This window comes from Centropristis striata, chromosome 3 (genome assembly GCF_030273125.1).
Source record: "Centropristis striata isolate RG_2023a ecotype Rhode Island chromosome 3, C.striata_1.0, whole genome shotgun sequence".
Classification (NCBI taxonomy): domain Eukaryota; kingdom Metazoa; phylum Chordata; class Actinopteri; order Perciformes; family Serranidae; genus Centropristis; species Centropristis striata.
The window spans coordinates 35,464,829-35,483,303 of record NC_081519.1 but is presented as its reverse complement, the minus strand read 5'-3'; the positions used below and the strand labels follow the sequence as shown (position 1 = coordinate 35,483,303).

The following is an 18,475-nucleotide window of genomic DNA, read 5'->3' as shown; positions in this document are numbered from 1 at the left end:
GCAGAAACAATGTATTTAATTAATGATAATAATAATCATAAGTATGATGATGATGATGATGACTATTATTATTATTATTATTATTACTACCAGAGATTGATGTATATTCCAAATATGATGACTTTTTGAACATGATAAAGCCCTTACATTAGCAATTTATTTTCCAAATAATAATAATAATAATATTAATTCCTTCAATTTCAACAGTTCCTGGCATTGTCTGTGCTCGGGCCCTAATAATAAACTTTATTTGTGTAGAACCTTTCATACATGAAATGCAGCACAAACTATAATATTAAAATATTTAGAAGTGACCAGCAATTCTAAATATTATGATACTTTATGATACCTTATGCATATTACAAAATGCTTTATAATGTATTAGAATTATTGTTACTAAGCATTGTGAATATCGGTGTACAAGAGGCTTGTAATGCATTATAAGTATGTTTATAATGCATTATAGGAAAGATTTAGACCAAAAACTTTGAAGGAAACTTTTCATGCCGACGTCATGACTTTGTGTTGGTATCTGATGTTTTGCACTAAGACCAAACAGCTTTCATCAGCACTCTCTACTGATACTGCTGCTGATTTTTTTTTTATTCTTCTTGCTCTTTAAGGATTTCTCAAAGTGCACATGACACTGTGTCAAGGGTGTTTTTGCTGACAGTGAAAAACTTTTGAAAGCCTTCTCTCTCACAGAGGAGAGAATCTGAAAACTCATCAGGTGTCTCCTCAGTTACACAATAAATGCTCCCTCAACTCTGACTGGTAGAAACTTCACAGCTTCTGAGTCTTTTATGTGAGATAATGAAGCAACAAATAGTTTAGATCAGACAAAAGTTGTTGTTTTTTTAAACATGAAACTGCTTCTCACAGTCTTCTTCATCTTCTCATTTATCTCTTCTTGATGTTATTGTTGTTTTTCTTCTCCTTATTTTTCTTTACCCTCTTCTTCATCTGTTTCACACTCTTCTTATTCTTCCTATTGTTCTTTTTTGTCTTCTTTAGATTCCTCTTTGTCTTCTCCATGCTCTTCTTATTTAAGGTCCTTTTCCTCTTCGTCTTCAAGCTCCTTGTTCAATCTCTTTCTTCTTCTTCTTCTTCTTCTTCTTCTTCTTCACCTTCACCCTTGCCTTCCCCCCCTCTCACATCCCTTTGTGCGTCTTCATCTAATTCCCTCTCCCAAGTTGACAGCTGACAGTGAGAGTCAGAGCGAGGGAGAGGACGAGGAAGAATCCAGGACAGTTCTCTGGTGTGGTTTAGCAGCTTTATCGCTGTTGCACATGCAGTGGGATTTAAGCTCAGCCCCTGGAGCGCTCACCACTGCCTGCTAGCCAGGTCACGTTCTTACTACAGAGTGCAGCAAGGACGAGAAAAAGGAGATGAGACACATTTAGATGAGTGGAAATTAGAGCAGCGAGGAAAAAGCCGTGAAATGGGTCAGCGTAAGTTCTGTCAAATTTGGAGCTGAAGTGACTCAGAAAGGCGTGGTGCGAGTGCTACTAGGAATGATAAGAAAGAAGTGTTGTGTTGAATAAAAATGGAGCTCCATGTTATAAAGATTTTGTTTGGAGGGAGGTGAGAAAGATCAGACAGCAGAACCCTGAAGAGGTAAAGGATTAAACAGGGATTATGTCATATGGGTCCATTCCTCACACTAACATCCGTGCACTCGAAATCCATTTAAATCTGCCCTGTATTCTGTCCCTTAGCTGCATCAGCTTTTGCTCTGCTGGTTCAAATTTATGTGAGAGGTGAGCGTGGGGACTCGCAACACCACAGGCACCAAAGATGCTAATCATTTTATGTAACCAGTTTTTAAAAAATGCCTCGTCATGCTTAACGTTTTGTCCCTGAACATGCGTTCAAGGTGACTGTGAGACATCCTGATGGGTGAGAATTATTACCATTTACACCAGGAGGATTATGGGTGTGTTTGGATACATACATGGAAATGTCACAGCAGTAATTACAGGCTATTGTGGCTGCCAAAACACACCAATATATGGAAATACTGAGTGCTATTTTCTGTCTGACCTTGAGTGGGATGTGTGCTTATATTTGGAAGCTCCAACACTGTGGAAACCCCTCTCATTTGTATGCTCTGCTGGTCTGGATGTGCATTGGTTTCAGTGGAAAATATCCTTGATTCTCCTGCAGGAATGCAGAAATTCTGTGCAGTAATATGAAGAATTAATCCTGCCTAACAAACATGCCCACAACCTTCAGCGTAGATAACGAGTTAATCCGTTTTTTGAAGCAGGCGCAACAGCCTCGCGCTCTAATTTTCTTCTTACAGTATCCTCTTGCAAAATTTCTGTGTCACATTTGCATTTCTACTGTACATCCTTTGACACACACACTCGCTGCTCAGCTCATTGAGGACCATTAGCTACCAGCTCTTGAAAATAGATCAGGCTCCTCCTGCGTTACCATGGAAACCGGCTGGTAATCGACTGTATGGCGAGGTGCAATTTCTTTTTTCCCTTTTCACTGGAGCCCCACTTCTACATGCTCATACGTTCCATTAATCTGGAATTAGCTTCATATAATTAACTGTATCTGATACATATGTTGTAGCTTTCAACATATAATGTATGTGTGAAGCTTAAAAAACAATCTGGAAAAATCTAATGCATGCTGTTTATCAACGGATGGAAGTACAGCACAATGCTTGACATTTAATGGATATTGATTCACCCGCACCAGACAGCACCGGCTATCTCAGGCTAAATGTGTACACACTGACAGTAATCACTGCTGTGGTGTGTCTGCCTCGTCAATAATCTGATGCCACTTTCTGTGCAGCCAAATCTCCTAAAAAGCTCCATCTTTCTATCAGAGAGGAACAGTCGAACACACGGCTTAATGATAATCTGGTTTGTCCCAGTTAAGAGACAGAAGTATTTAAGAAGCTTGTTAATCATTAATGTCGCCCTCATATTTGTTCCTGGGAAATGGGGGATATTCATCTGTAAAAGGTGCTGTCATTGTTAGTATTACTTTACCATGACTACTATCACACAATTTTGTGATATGTTTTGGTCTTTACCTTGCTGGATATGAAACTTTCTTCACCAATAAGTCATTGACTCTGTCTGTCCTTTGGTGCTTTATAAGAACTTGTGCAGCATTTGGCTTCTGCTGTTGTTTGTATTGAAATGAGCTTAAAGATACTCAAAAACCCAGCTGTTTTGTGTATGACCTTGTCTTTTTTTTTATTTACCATTGATCTAAAAATATTGATTATTCAGCCCATTCTCTTGAATCTGCATACAAATTACATGACTTTAGATCTTCAAGTTATGCACAATGCAGACACTGAAATCCAATTTCTGTATGCATATGATACGTTAATCCATCCCCATGTTTACGTTTGTAGTTATTGCCGCCCTCTATCGGCCGTAGTTATTATGATTGACGCCAAAGAGGAGTTTAAAGCACAAGAAAGGGAAGTTGGGACAGTCAAACAATCCCTATATTTTCACCCAGGAAAACGAGGTTAGTGTCGCTTGTGAAAACAAAAGTAAACAACGTGATTAAAACATCACTTACTTTTGTGCAACTAGGTCACTTCAAGTGCTATTTCCATGCATTTATTTACTTAATTAATTATCTTTTGTAACGCCTTACCAGGAAGTTTTTTTGCCCTAAAATAAGAGAAGTTGTTTTGTAGCATAAATTTAACCAAATTGCAGCAACTTTTTACTACAGCAAACCGTCTGATATCCTGCAACCGGTAGAGTCACTATTTTGAAAAACGTTCTTCTGCATGTCATATGCATGCAAAATTGGATTTGGGTGCATGCACTGCACGTAATTTGAAAGTATTTAGTCGTGTTATTTGTACGCAGATTGATAAAACTGGGTTGGATTAATGAAGGTTAGAGCTTTTGGAAACATACTTTAGCTGTATGTGTGTTGTCTTATAATATATTGAAAGGGATTTCTAAATTATATATATATATATATATATTGCAATAAAATGCAATCCAGTACAGCAGTCTCAAACTATTACCAAGCCAGTTACTCAAAAACATTTGACATGGGAAGCATTTATTATCCTAGGACAGTTGTTTTGAATTACATTATTGTCATTCGGTACATATCATCAAACTGTTCTCATCCCAGATGTTGAAATACAAACTACACATTTACTTTAACTTACAAAGAGAAATTGCCATAATTATGTAGAGAGTAATATCAGAATTATACATAATTTCCCATCTTTCCCTCAGCAGATGCTGCGTCTGCTTGAAATGTTGGCTTCTGTTTAATATAACGACAGTTTTAAAAACATTTTTTTTTTATTTCAGTACATTTTATGAGAGTGAGCACCACTTCTTCACTGAGTGACTGTTTCCTGTCTTGAGTGTCGAGGTGGTTTCTTATTCAGCCCTGACTATTTCTGACCACGTAAAGAATCATAACTGCTTCCTGTGGTTACAATCTTCACACCAGGTTGGCAGAGTTTAACCATAACTCATATGATATCATCCCATTGCAAGCCATATTTAAAGTTCTGGTTTATGAGTCGAGCAGTAATCACATTATATTGCTGGTATATATTCATTATTTTCCATATCTGGTATAAAAATTATGGCTACTTTTCAGCATTCAGTGTCATTTTAGTGGTGTTTAGCCAATTATGGTTGATGTTTTACAGGCACTCAGCTGCAGTGTATGTAGACACAGGTTAGCTTTTCATGTTTAATACAGATGTTTACTGGGAAAATGACTTGTTTTTTCCATAAAGTCATTCAGTTGATGGGATAAATGCAAGTCTAATGTTTGTAGCAGAACATGTGAATTTCACAGGAGGCCCATTTGCATGAACACAATTATTATATATGACAGATTTATGATTTATATTGGCAGATAAACAGTCTGAAACCCTTAAAATTGGAAGATCTTGTCGAAAACTATAAGGCAAATATCTTTCAGCATTTGGTTTAGTTCCAAACACTTTGGCTGCCCGAGGAGAGAAGCGGCGAAAGGCACTTAGCTGCAATAAAAAGCTATTGATGACTGCAATGCCTCATTTTTGGCTGCTTTTTGTTCCACAACAAGCTCTCTTTCATCACCCTCTCTTAAAAGCTGAAACACTAGAGCAGCAAGACTTGTGATTGTGCACCTGTAATAGATAAACAGAATAATCCATCAACTGTAAGATTTTAATACTCAATTGGTTGGCAAATTAGTTTTGAGCTGTTTGTAGTTATACCTATGAAACATTATGCACTGAAATTCATAGAAAAGCCACATCTTTGTGAGCCAGAAGGTGGCGACCTCTAGTGGCTGTAGTAATTACAACGGGAGTGAAGCAGGACGTGAGTATAAAGAGAAATAAAATGTGTTAAGCGTGGGTATAAGGGACGGGTGGTGGATCAAACAAACAGGACTTTAATCAGGAGGTCGATGTTCCTGTTCAGTTTGAAACTCAAAGAAGCTAAAAACGCTCTGAAAAGCATTCCATGATCATTCTCAGTTTCTCACTTTGAGTGATCCCTTTAACGTTACACACAGCCATTTAATATTTTGTTGATTAAAAAAATGCTGATTAAAGCAGTAGTTAGTAGTGGTTAGCACCTTGGCCTCACGTCCAGAGGGTTCTGGGTTGACTCTGGCTTGCGACTCTTCTGTGTGGACTTTGCATGTCCTACCAGTGTCAGTGTGGGTTTCTCTCCGGGTCCTCGTGCTTTCTTCAACAGTCCAAAAACATGCAGCTTAGGTAATAATTTAAATTGGCCATAGGAGTGTATGAGAGCGTGAATGGTTGTCTGTCCAAGGTGTCCAAGGTGTGCCCCGCCTCTCGCCCAGTCAGCTGGGATCGGCTCCAGCAGATAAGCAGTTCATAATGATAGATGGATGATGCAGGTAGCATGAATTTAAACTGGATTTCTTACCCTCTACTTTGTAATATAGTAGTTCAGTTTTGATAAGAATATAGTGTGTGGTGTATAAAGAGGCAGTACAGGTAAATATATTAGATAAGATGGGTTATTTATCCAGTGCATGTATTACATTCCATGTGCTGTTCATGACACAGAACGAGTCCCAGTTTCATCACAGCTCATGCATATAGATTACATATTATGAGACAAAAATGGTGCAGTTGAGTCAAAATAGCTTGTCCTGTTCTCTGCAAGGTGACAGAGGGTTTGGGGGTGCGGATGTGGACATCTGGGGACCTGGACTGTACCATTTTGTGCTTCCATACAGCAGCAGCAGCGAGGCAGCAGTGCAGAGCAGAGAGAGGCAGGCTGGTTCAGCAGCATCACACCTCTGATCATGCGGCAACATGGCTCGGGATGTGCTGCCATGGCAACCGTCTTCCACTGACCCACTGATGAGCTGCGTTGTGTGTCAGTGTGATAGCTGCTGAACGGCTGTGTGTGCGTGTGTGCATTGACTGCTGATTTGTGTGTTAGATGGAGAGACACAGAGAGAGAGAGAGAAAATGAGAGACGGAGTGAGAGAGTGAGACAGACAGGCTGGTGTGAAGACAGCATGCTAACCACTTAATTAGATTGTCCCGTAATTGGCATCGTGTAGGAGAGCTGTCTGTCTCTAAAGCTATTGTTTGTGTTTCCATTTGCGTCAAGGATTTACAGTAGTGCTGGCTATGGGAAACCGTTTAATTCCAGTAAATTTTCCAGAAATCTGATCTGGAATTCTGTATGATTGACCCAGAAGGAGCAAACACACATAAGCCCTTTGTAATGAAAGCACACAAGAACAAGTTACAGACAAAAAAAAGACATATTTTAAGTCTTTACAGGCACCGAATGCATTCCAGTGCTATCTTTGCCTCTGTTACTGTATATTGTAGATAAGCTCTTGGCTTAGTTTCCTCCTCTGGCAATGTCAAAGTGTGCCCATGCAAGTGATCTGTTCACAGCATGTACAGTATGAAACTGTTTGTAGTTTCCTAAATATTGGAATACTTTATGGACTCACTCATGGAAACTATTTGTATCGACAAACACATTCTGTAATGCACAAAGGGTTTGCTGCAGCCATCTGATCCTGGATCTGTGCCTCCAGCAGTCTGCATTCAATTTCCCTTTCCTGCCCCAGTTGGACCTTTCTATAGTCACTAAACTATTGAGGCCTCACACGTTTTCTGACCCACTTAAACCCATCTGTACAAAAATTGGTTTTTGGCCTCTTTGTGCTGGTTTTTCCGCAGGCACTGCTGGGATTACAGTTTAGTGAGGCCACCACTTGGGGTCAGTCGTTCACGGGCTGTTGCTCCTGCAGGAAAGATGTTGTTTTTATACATCTGAAACTGCCCACATACACATAAACTCCCAGGCTAATCATCTTGAAATTATTTTTTAAATTTGCAAATGTTTCAATAGCTGAAAGAAGAGACCTAATGAAAAGCACCCGCTCCATCACACCCTGCTGTGTGTTACTGTTACCCAGACGTTCAGCTGCAAACACAGTCAGCAGCTCAAACACATCTGGGGTCAATATGACAGTCTCGTTCCCTAAAAAGGGTCAGTGAAATACTGGATCTAGAAGGCCTCCCCCCCAAAAAAAAAACACTAAACCCGCTTCCACCAACATCCTCAGCCACGTGAATAATGGACCATTACAGCAGCACCCAAGGGAGTATGAATCATCACTGTATCATGTCTGCGTGTGGTCGTCTACAGTTTGGATCTCACTAGTGTATAATACTCAGGCCCCAGGTGGAACATATGATACTGTTTTGGCTCACGGTATTATGTTTTATAAAAATATGAATCAGGTGGTGCCTGTTAATCCATCAGTCTCCATCCATCACTAAGTTTGTTTGAAGTTGGTACAAAAATGTCAGATTATCTGCTTTAAATATGACTACTGAGGCCCTGTTGGTTCAGATTAGTTCATAATATACTGCTCTTTGTGGGATGTGGCTCTGATAAGCACAGTCAGTTTGAGTTCAGTGTTTAGTTTCCAAATCAATCAAGTTGATACTAATTTGTCCTTGTGAGATAAAAACAGGGAATATAACATCATAATACCCGAACAGCAGGCTGTAAATGTGGAACTGCATGAGACTTTGGGTCTCAGGATGAAGTGTGCATCAGCTGTATTGTGGCTACATCTGTGGGGGAAGTTTCCTGTCTGAGGCTGATGGAGACTGTACATTTATTTTCCAGTCCAATAATCAGACGACGAGTCCATTTTCTGGGGCCGTGCAGAGATGGGGCGGGCAGGCGGCCGGCTGCACTTCCAGCCGCAGTCACTGATGCATCTCAGACCCATTTACTTTCACTGACACACAACTGCACTGTGATGAAGGCAGCCCAATCCTATTTGCCTAGCTCAAGCTCAGGCTCAATACAGATCAAAATTAGGCAACCGGGAAGATCAGAGATGTGCTGATGAAAAGCTCAGCTGGCTTTTTCATCTGCAGTACGTTTTGAATGAGCGATACTTAAACAGACATAAATCACGTTGTTTTCCTGTGATGCTGTCCCTCTGAAATAATTCCACACATTGTACTATTGAATTGAATCCAGCGAGTGGAGAAATTTCTGCTCTTTCACTGCATCAAAGGCACCAAAATACAGTACCCTTTTTTCCTTTTTTTTCTCTAAATGCCAAGTGGTGCCTCCTTTAATACACATTTAGAGAGCATGAGCACTGAACTGTAGCCATAGGAGGTGCAGCTTTGGCTCATTGTGCCTCCTGCTGGAAATCTAATGCCATGACACCAAATGGAGACAAACTGTGTAACAGCCACACAGTCATCATCCAGGTTTACTATATTGTTTTACAGTCTCCTGTAAGGTAAACTGGGCTTTTATAATTGGATATAGTTTTACCTGCTCATACTGCATGCTCTCTTGTTGATGATGGAATAGTGCCATCTAATAATAACATAACTATTCCAACTGGAAGATGCATTATGTGTCTCCCCTTTCCACAGACTACTACACTTTATGGCCTACCAGGCTGTTTTTCATGCTTTTGGTTATGCTAAGGCTGGGTGATTAATCAAATTTTATTTTCAATTACAATTTTGGCTTCCAACAATAATGAAAACAAGATATTCAGGAAAACGGTTATTGACTTTTGTGATGTAAATCAAGCACACCCCTTCCTCTACAGCAGTGTGCTTTGGCCCGTTTTCACTGAATTATTGACTGTAATATGGTAGATGTAGTTCACCAAAATGTTGAATTTAAATTCTATTGTTTTCAGTAGGTTGTGCACTACAACACATTGTTCTTGTAGTTAATGTGTAGTTTATTTTTGTCTAATTTATTTTCATTCATTGTTTAGTAGTTTTGTAAGTAGGTTGTGGAAATGCACTATGGTAAGGGAAAGTGTGAAGTTGGTTATGGGTCAGAGATCTTGTGTTTTTCTTGTTATTTATGCCAGAACTCTTTCCAGGTAATGTCAGAGTGTGCTCTTCCTGTGTCTTGATATGGTGTTTGGAATAGACGCATGGCATGTTTTGTAATCCTCTAAAATGAGGATTCATGATAAAAAAAAAAAAATTAAAACTGAATTAAAGAGGCCTTTTATAAAGCTTTATATTCACGGTTTTGAACAAGATTTGCAACAATAGGACATCATGTGTTCCACATTGCTTTGCATGCATCATGCATTTAAAAGTTCTTCACCTTGGCTCCTTAAGCTGCCAATTAGCACTAAATATTTAAAGTATATCATGGAAGTCCATCAGAGATCTTGAGATTTCATGTCTCTGTACTCTATTTTGTCCGATGTCTTTGTAAATTATTGGATTCCCATGTTGCAGCACAGTTTCAATCATCACCAAAAGGTCAAAAGCCTAAACAGTAAATGTCAGATCATGAAAAGGATTTGGTGCCTGCCCTCAGTAAAGGTCCCTCATGGTGCTTTGACCTCTAACAGATGGGCTCAATCTCTATTTTAACAGTTTGTTAATAACCTAGTGGGCAACAAGCAAACATGCAAAGGATGTTTCTGACACAAGCCATTTGGTTATCAGTGTGGGACAGCTGTTGGTGTACAGTGCAAACATGACTTCAAGGCTTTTTACATGACAGTTTGTTTAGCAGCTCTGTGGCCTGGCTGAGATAAACAGGAGACGAGAGCAGCGCAGTTCTCTTTTTTTGTGCTGTAAACAATTTATATCAGTCGTCATCCTGGGTAAAGACACGCCAGTTTTTGTTTCGCTATTAGAAAATAACATTTTGAAGCAACCAACAGGTAGACAAACAAAAATGTTTTATGGTTTTTGTGAGTAAAACAAAAAGAAGCAACACGCAGGGAAGTGAGCTCTTTTCCAGACGATGATCAGAGTGAGAAAAGATGGAGGCAGACACAACAATCTTTTATCAAACTAGCATCTCGTTCTGTGAAAGATATTGTGAGGAATGCCTGTATGTCTGGTACACACTCTTACAGCAAAACATTTCTTTTAATTTCAACAAAAACGAAAACCACAGTTAAATTCCATTTAGGCCGACTCTGTATTTATATTACAAAATGTGGCCTGATGTGGAAACAGAGAGAGCCTCAAAACTGTAACAGGGTCAATAAGTTCTTATGTTTGAAATATTTACTTTTGACAGGCCTCATTTCCTGCATTTTTACTTTATCTGCTTTGCAATGCATCTCCCGCAAGATGAAATGGGATTCATGGAGTTTCGTCACGTACAAGTTTTTGTCACAACCTTTTGTTTAGAAGTCCAACTTGACTTATAGACTGAGCAGACGTGGACAGGGTGTGGGACCTCCTCAGCCCACAGAGCCTTTACCTCCTGGAGAGTAAAGTTTACAGAGCTGAGATCTGGTGAGATCATCCCTGTGAGGACTGTTCCACTGCTAATGAGAGGGGGAGGGAGGTTTTCCAAGGCTACTCATGCCTCACTGGAGGTCCTCGTGTCATCTGTGGGTTTGTGGTTTGCGCTCGCAGGGATTCAGTCCTTACCTTGGACTGAGTTTTTCCAGCTAGGCCCCAGAAGGTAATGAATTAAGATAGAGCGTGTTTTATTTTTAGGGACATTCATCATGGTAATCGCTTTAATGTGGAAGAAAGTCAGATTTTTGAGAGGTTTATTTATGTGGGCTGTTGGATGAATTGGCCTTTTATTGGTCCAGGACAATCGCTCTTAAGATTCACTTAGAAAATCACTAAGACTAATTTAAATCACTAGACTAAGTTTCACAGAATTTGTAGAGTTTGAGATGGACTGTTTACGCTGGAGTCTGTGAATGTTAGTGACTGTTAAGTGTTTCACACAAACAATAAGTACCATTGAGTACCCATTACCAGATGTGCCTTAGGCTAATATCTTTTAATATCTGCTCAATTCTTTTCACATCTCATAACGCCACCCTTACTCCAACCCCCCACGAGTTGACCCAATAACTGGTAGTCAATCTTAGTATAAGCTAAGTGGCTACATTAACGCTCTGTACAGCAGTGTTAAATGCACTGCTATACTTGATATGCATCATCTACAAGTACTCCAGCAAGTTAATATTCCACCTCCATTAAATCTGGGGCACTCACAAGCATGGATGGAGTGCTGAATGGGCAAACTGGGCAAAGGCCAAATGGCCTAATGTGTCAGTGGGTCCCCCTGGCCTTCATCTGCAAAAAAGTCACTCAAAGAGACATGTACTGACTACGAAGACATGGAAAATGACCACACAGAGACACAGCATGACTACGAAGAGACCCAAAACAACTGCAAAGAGACATGAACACATGAACATGACACATGAAATACATGAAACCACCCAGAGAGGTACTACATTACTACAATATCAACCTGAAAAACCCACAATTAACTACAAAGAGATGCAAAACAACCAAACAAGAGACACAAATGTCTTTAACGACACACAAAATGGCTACAGAGAGACACAAAGAAACACAAAATGCCCCCCCCCCCCCCCCAAAAAAAAAGAAAGAAATAAATAAAATAATAATAAGAAGAAGAATTGCATAAATAGACAAACACAAAATGATGCAAACTGACCCATAATGCGCCCATACTTACAGAATGGTCAAAATTGAAGCAGTTGAGGGAGAAATATCCTGACTTTTAGTTTAGTATCTAATATGGTTAATGTTCCAAATACATTGGATCCTATATTTCCCATCATGTAACTCAATACCATCCCCCGCAAAAACCTGTTTAACCTTAGTTTGGAATGCAGGTCTCAAGACCAAATTGAGTTAGCCCTAATGACGTAATTAGGGTTGAGGGGTTAAACTGAAAACTGACGAGTAGCCTACTTCTCATAAGGAGTAAACTGAACTTTATATGAAAAATGTAATTAAATGCCCATTTAATTGGCAATCTTTCCTGTGGTTGATATCTGGCAACTTAGCTAGACAAGCTAACATTTAAGCTAATTCTTTATAGCTAGGAAAGGGCCGGGCAACTGGAGGCCCGGGGAACAACTACATGCATTTGAGCATAAAATCTTAAAAGTGCAGTGTAAAAATGCACAAATTTACTTCTTGGAAGTGGTTATTTTTATTTGCTTCAAACCTTTTGTATTCATTTATACTAGCATGAAATATGTTAAGTTACTGCACTGTTAACATATTTAAAATTGCAGTTTCATCATATCTGGTGAAGTACACGGTCCCATATGTGGCCCTGTGGTAGTGTCGATGAAAAATTGTGGCCCCCTCCAACATTTAAGTTGCCCATCCCTGAGCTAGGCTAATTCGGGACAGTTGTAGCTATAACATTTTTCGGCAAATATAAATTCGGATTATAAGTGAGGTATTGATAAGAAAATGACTCATGTACAAACACGTTCATTATTCAGTAAATACATTTATTTATACTTATTTATCACTAACCAGGGCAGTTATTAACGGTCAGTAACGTTTCACACCGTAGCAGTAAACGAGGTTACCATGGTTACCACCCAGCTCGACAGCCGTTGGCCATCATTTCTCAGAGGAACATCAGGGTCTCTGCTCTCGTCATCCCTGCTTCTTTTTTCCTCCTTTTTCTTTTTTCTTTTTTTTTTTTGTGTGGAAGGGGGGTGTTGCCTGTCCAGTCCGCAGACCGCTTCTTTCTGCTCGCTGAATGGGAGAGAAAAAGGGGGTCTCTGCTGACGGAAGATATGAATTTGAATGTCAGCAGTACACGGATAATTCAGGGAAGAGTTGTCTTCAAATCAGTCCCAAATGAGTGGTCGTGTTTTAATCGGGAAGGTGCCTCCTCTGCGGTCCGAGCCGAGAGCTAAAAGGACTTTACTTTTCACGCCAAGGTAAAGATGATATCTCATTATGAGTTTAGCGTCATTTTTAAACTTATGAAGTTTCCTTTTTTTGCCCTTTAAGTATCATATATCTAACGTGAAAAGTCGTTTCTCTTAAGGGACTGCGGGGTGGGTAATTGATTTGTCCGTTGCTTTAAATCTTAACATGTCTAGCATTTGACTTTGCGGTTCAGTAACCTTAAAGTAAAATAGCCGATTACGTATTCTTGAATAGAGGATGAATTCGGCTGTTTCCTTTTGACTTGAATTATTTAATTATACTGTAAAACTTTAAAGAGAAAACGGGGCTCAGCAAGTCGTAAGTTATGCTTCTTTACACGTGTGCATTATGTTGACATAGCTGAAAATACCCATGATAAGTAGAAGAAGCTATGTTGACAATGATTTGGCACTAGGAATTATAACATCTGTGGAAACACATTTCATTCTTGGAGGACACTGCGGTGCTGCTACCACAGCTATCTGTATAATCGAGGATGTCTTCACCACTCACTCAGCCATAGGCATGCACTTCAGGAGCTTTGTCTCTGCTGTCTTTTATGCAGAAAAATGACACGATGCCAGAAGTTAACTGCAAGATGCATTCTTCTTACTGTGTGTTTTTTAATCTGTTTTATAGCTACAGGGTTGATCTTATACATATCAGTTCAACTTCTTAATCTCTAGAGAATTTCTTATGTGCTGTTTTTTTTCACAGTGTGCCACACAAGGCTTCCCATAGTGGCAACCTGCACTTGAGTGTGTCCATGTGTGTGTTTTTAGTTGATGCCGTTAGATCCAGATCCAAGTCTGGACAGTGATTGTATTGTCCCCACCCTGCTCCACTGCACCAATCATCTCCCAGTCTTCTTAAATCAAAACATTTTCACAGCAACCCAACTCAAATAATAGCACAGACACAAATCAGAGAGAGGTTGGAGTTGTGCCACAGAAAACAAAAAGTTAATTGCCACCCTATGTATGAAGTATGCACTTTGCTGGCGTACTCCCACCCTCTCCCTGTCTAGATTTCACCTCTGAGAGCGGACACTTTTGGCTTGTAATATCAACAACCCACAGGCCCTCCTGCCTCTTCTTAGGCTGACATCCCTGTGGGGTTATTCATGGCCTCTCTGTCGCCCCTGACAGAGGTGGTATTGTTCTAACATACCACGAACATCTGGGCCTAATGTAAATCAAAATTATTCTCCTTATTGATGGTATGTGAAAGCATTTTAAAAATTCTCGAATCAAACATTAATCTGAGGTCGTTCCCTGCTCTTGTCTACTACTTCACCTCTGAGGTCATGTATCTACGGCCACAAATCACTTCACGAAAATGTTGCATTTGTGCATTCTGAATGCTTCAAACCAAAGTGTCAGGGTAAGCTTCTTCTCTGTTTTACAACTGCCACTACAACTCAACTGCAGCCTTGTGATTAAATCCAATTCTGAACGTGTATGGGCCATTTTTGTCTCCCTGTATTTTTCTATGCAATTCCATGTTCCATGCCTCTGCTAATTGCAGACTGCAGAGCCACAAGGAGCATTTTCAGCTCAGTAGGGAAAGCAAAAGAAAGGGAAAGGGACTGATTCAGCTCAAGCAGTGACTCAGCTTTACAGGGTCTTATTAATTTACCTTTTCCACTCTGCCACATTTCTGTGCGCCAACATAAATTTGATTACCACCTGTGGTTGCCAGTAGTAATGATGGGGAACGTAATTATACAAATCTGAGTTGGACTCACATTTAGCTCTCTGGAGATATAATTTTTAAATTCAACATGGCATTATTGCTCTTCTAAAGCACATAAAAATGTTTTTCCTTCCATTTTAAACCCCTCTCTGACTCTGAATTGTTTTGTCCTCCTGTGATGTTTCGGTTGACTGAGAGGCTACTACTCTTATTGAACTCCATACAGTAATCTGCATTTTAAATGTATTCAAATATGAATGTATCTTGAGACTTGATGCCCGGTGAGCTGTTTTTCTGGGCTGTCCATGCCTTCTGCACATGAGAGGCCAATCTGGCGGCATCTGTTTCAGGGAGACTTCATTGTGGGGCGGAGGGAAGGGTCAGGGAGGGGTTAGGAGCATGTCACTCTGATTTCCAATCATCCTGCTTCTTTAGACCATACCAGACCTCTCTTAAACCCAGAGCTGTCAGTCGCCATACTTTTTATCCAGTGTGATTTATCAGCATTTCCCATAAAGTTTTCCTTGAAGCAGTTACAGTTAAAGATTGCAGTGTGTTGGCCCCGTTTGAAAGCTATCTTTGCTGTCATGGTGACTCATTAATTTATGGCTAAGCTTATATATTCTTGATGTACATTTTGGTATCCTGTCAACCATGCAACTTTTGTCCTTCCGGGTCAAAATTAACCTGGTTTGGTTTTATTGTTTATAAAGCATCAAGTTAATTATCAACTAATTCTTTGTTACGCTGTGTTACACCGATTTTTCCCTTGTTTTCTGCTTTTTTTATGTCATTTTGTGGCATTTAGATGAAAGAGACCCAAATGTCTAATATAAAAACATTTGAAACCGGGAGCCAAGGTCAATTGGAAGATTTTAGGCTTTAAAAAACTGTTTTGAAAAAACTATTTTGATTGTGAGTTGTGAGTTTCCCAAATTACATTTTCGTGATTTGCTTAGAGCCTCATTCATCTTTGAAGTTTGTGAATGGTGGGTTATGTGGGTAACACAAACATTGATTTTATTAAAAAAGTGAAAAAACATTTTGATGATGTCTTTCTCTCATTATGCAGCACACTGATTGTTGAAACAGGTTGTTTCGACAAATGTTCCTATATTCAAAAATGCTTTTTTTCTAGAATATTGAGCTGTCAAGGATTCTAAATTCATCAAAATGAAAGAATTACAGCCTAGTTACTATAATCCTTCTATATTTTGGGTCTTACCAGTAAGCCACAAAGCTGTTATAATTCTTATCTTGTCTTCTAAGTGCATAAAAATCAATATACAGATAACAGAACTTTAAAAAGTTTTGGAACAAGTACACGGCAGAGGTAATTGGATAGTCAATAAAAAATGTGTACTTTATTTCATTAAAATTGAAAGATACGCTTTGAAGCTTTGATCACCATATGGTCTTAAGCTCTGATGTATTAGTTGAATCAAAGCAGCTGCAGCCATGTCAGAATTACCTGCTTGTTTGAGCATGTGGCCACCTCCAGAGACAGCTTTCTGCAGACAGATGGACTTTATTACTGTCGCTGCCAGCCTTGTCTCCCTTAAAACTCTGATTTCTGCAGCTTTACCAACTGTACATTCATACATACATTTTTGCTAAGTGTTCATCTGATCTCGTTTCAGTTGGGATGAGAGCAGCTCCATCAGCAGCGGGCTCAGCGACGGAGACGGCGATGGATCAGAGAACCTCAGTTCCGAGGAGTTCAACGTCAGCTCCTCCCTTAACTCCCTCCCGAGCACACCGCTGGGATCCAGACGTAACTCTTCTGCTATGGTGAGCTGAAATTCTGTACCCAACAGTCTGTGACAAAGCTTGTCTTTCCTTTTTATCTTTCTTTTTTTTTGTAAAAGAAGAGCTTAAGATTGCAGCGAAGGCCTTCACTTGCAGCATTTTTAATGCTCCACTCTGTGATTTACTTGGTATTGTGTATTAAAAGTGAGTCCTTTGTTTTGACACGGCCACAAGAAGAAACCACAGACCTCACCTCTGTCATTAAAATGAAACTAAACAGAATCTTGATCAGTTACAGTGCAATAAATCTGTCTTCAATGTTTTTTCTGTTCAGAAAATTACATGTTAACTTCCGGTAGTTAGACTGAGCCCTTAAAGCCCCTTTTCACTCAGAAATGGGTTCTGCTTATTGTTACTTCACTTGGATATTTAATCAGCACTGTGCAGTGATGAGTTTCATGCTAGAAGACTGTTTTCAGGTTTGTCTGAAGGTGGAAAGTTTTCTCTGTGTTGACCTTAAACTTTATGCGACATATATTCATATATTCTGAATTTTTCCAAAAGGATTAGTAGAGGTCACTTTAACAAATGTTAGCAACATAATTTAACTTTTTTTGTGGGAAAACAAAACCATATTGGACACAAATTATTTCTGAATTCATGTCTGATCTTTGGATCATGGATAAGTAGTAATGGTTTCTACCTTTTGCACAGGTAAACATTTTGTCTTTGTGCTTACTTACAGAATGCTCATCAGGGAGAAATGAACATTAGTGCTACTCAATGAGCCATCTGTCACTGTATACCACATTAATAGGGTGCCAAGAAGCAGCATGCCCAATTTTGTCCTCAGTGCCACCTCTTCAATGCACCACATGATAGTTTTTCTAATAAAGTGTAGCTGTCTTTTTTAGTCCACCGCACAGTCATACATTACAAAAATAAAGGATCAAGCTGTCCATTATTCCTAAACGTTCTTTATTATTATTTATTATGGAAACCTCTTATAGTGATCAATTATGTCAGTGTTACATTGATCACAATAAGAGGATGGGAATAATAATTGTTTTTTTTTTTTATTTTCTCATTCAGATCACCATTTAATTAAAAAAAATGTATGGTTTTTGAAAAATAGATTTAAAAAAACACATGACAGCTTTGCTATTTTTTAAAATAATTTAATTGACTGACACAACAGCTGTTTCAAACACATTTCGAATGACTGTACAAATGACTGTTCTATGTATATGATTTAAATACACTGTAATACAGTAAAGTAAGGGTGTGCATAAATTAGGGCTTGCTGCATACAAATTATCATTAGCCTGAAACAGTTTTGTCCCATCTACAAATAGTTGTGACAGTAGTGGCACTGTGCCACAGCTTGACGTTGGTTTCAGTGCATTTTTTATAAAGCTGAAAATAAGCTGTGGGCTATAAATGCGGAACTGTTAACAGAGTCTGAAAATGCAGATCATGAGATTAAAGTTAAAAAACTAAAACAAAAAAACAGTAACGAGTTACATTTTTTGTTGTCACGTATGAATAAAGAAAATGAACACTGGAAGCAAACTACTGAATCATTCTGTCCCAAAGCTATCTCTGAGTGTTAAATCTATAAACAATTTTCTATTTTTTGTTTTCCTTCCTTTGTCTTCTTCTGTGGTTTTCTCAATCCGCTCTGGGCATATCAGTCTATGTCTCCCTCCGTCCCACTGGAATGCAGTGAAGATGAAACAAAGATTACAGACAACAGTCAATTCCATAGATAACACAGACCATGTCTGATGGTTACCCTCA

General features: G+C 39.2%; 1 protein-coding gene across 3 annotated transcripts in view; it reads left to right on the top strand.

Moving 5' to 3' along the window:
* nav1b (neuron navigator 1b) overlaps nucleotides 1-18,475 on the top strand; it is a 90,056-nt gene that overhangs the window by 47,242 nt on the left and 24,339 nt on the right. For all 3 annotated transcript variants that reach the window (XM_059328913.1, XM_059328912.1, XM_059328914.1), the window contains one exon: nucleotides 16,567-16,717. In XM_059328913.1, coding sequence (XP_059184896.1) covers nucleotides 16,567-16,717 — 151 coding nt within the window. The remainder of the gene's footprint in view (nucleotides 1-16,566; nucleotides 16,718-18,475) is intronic.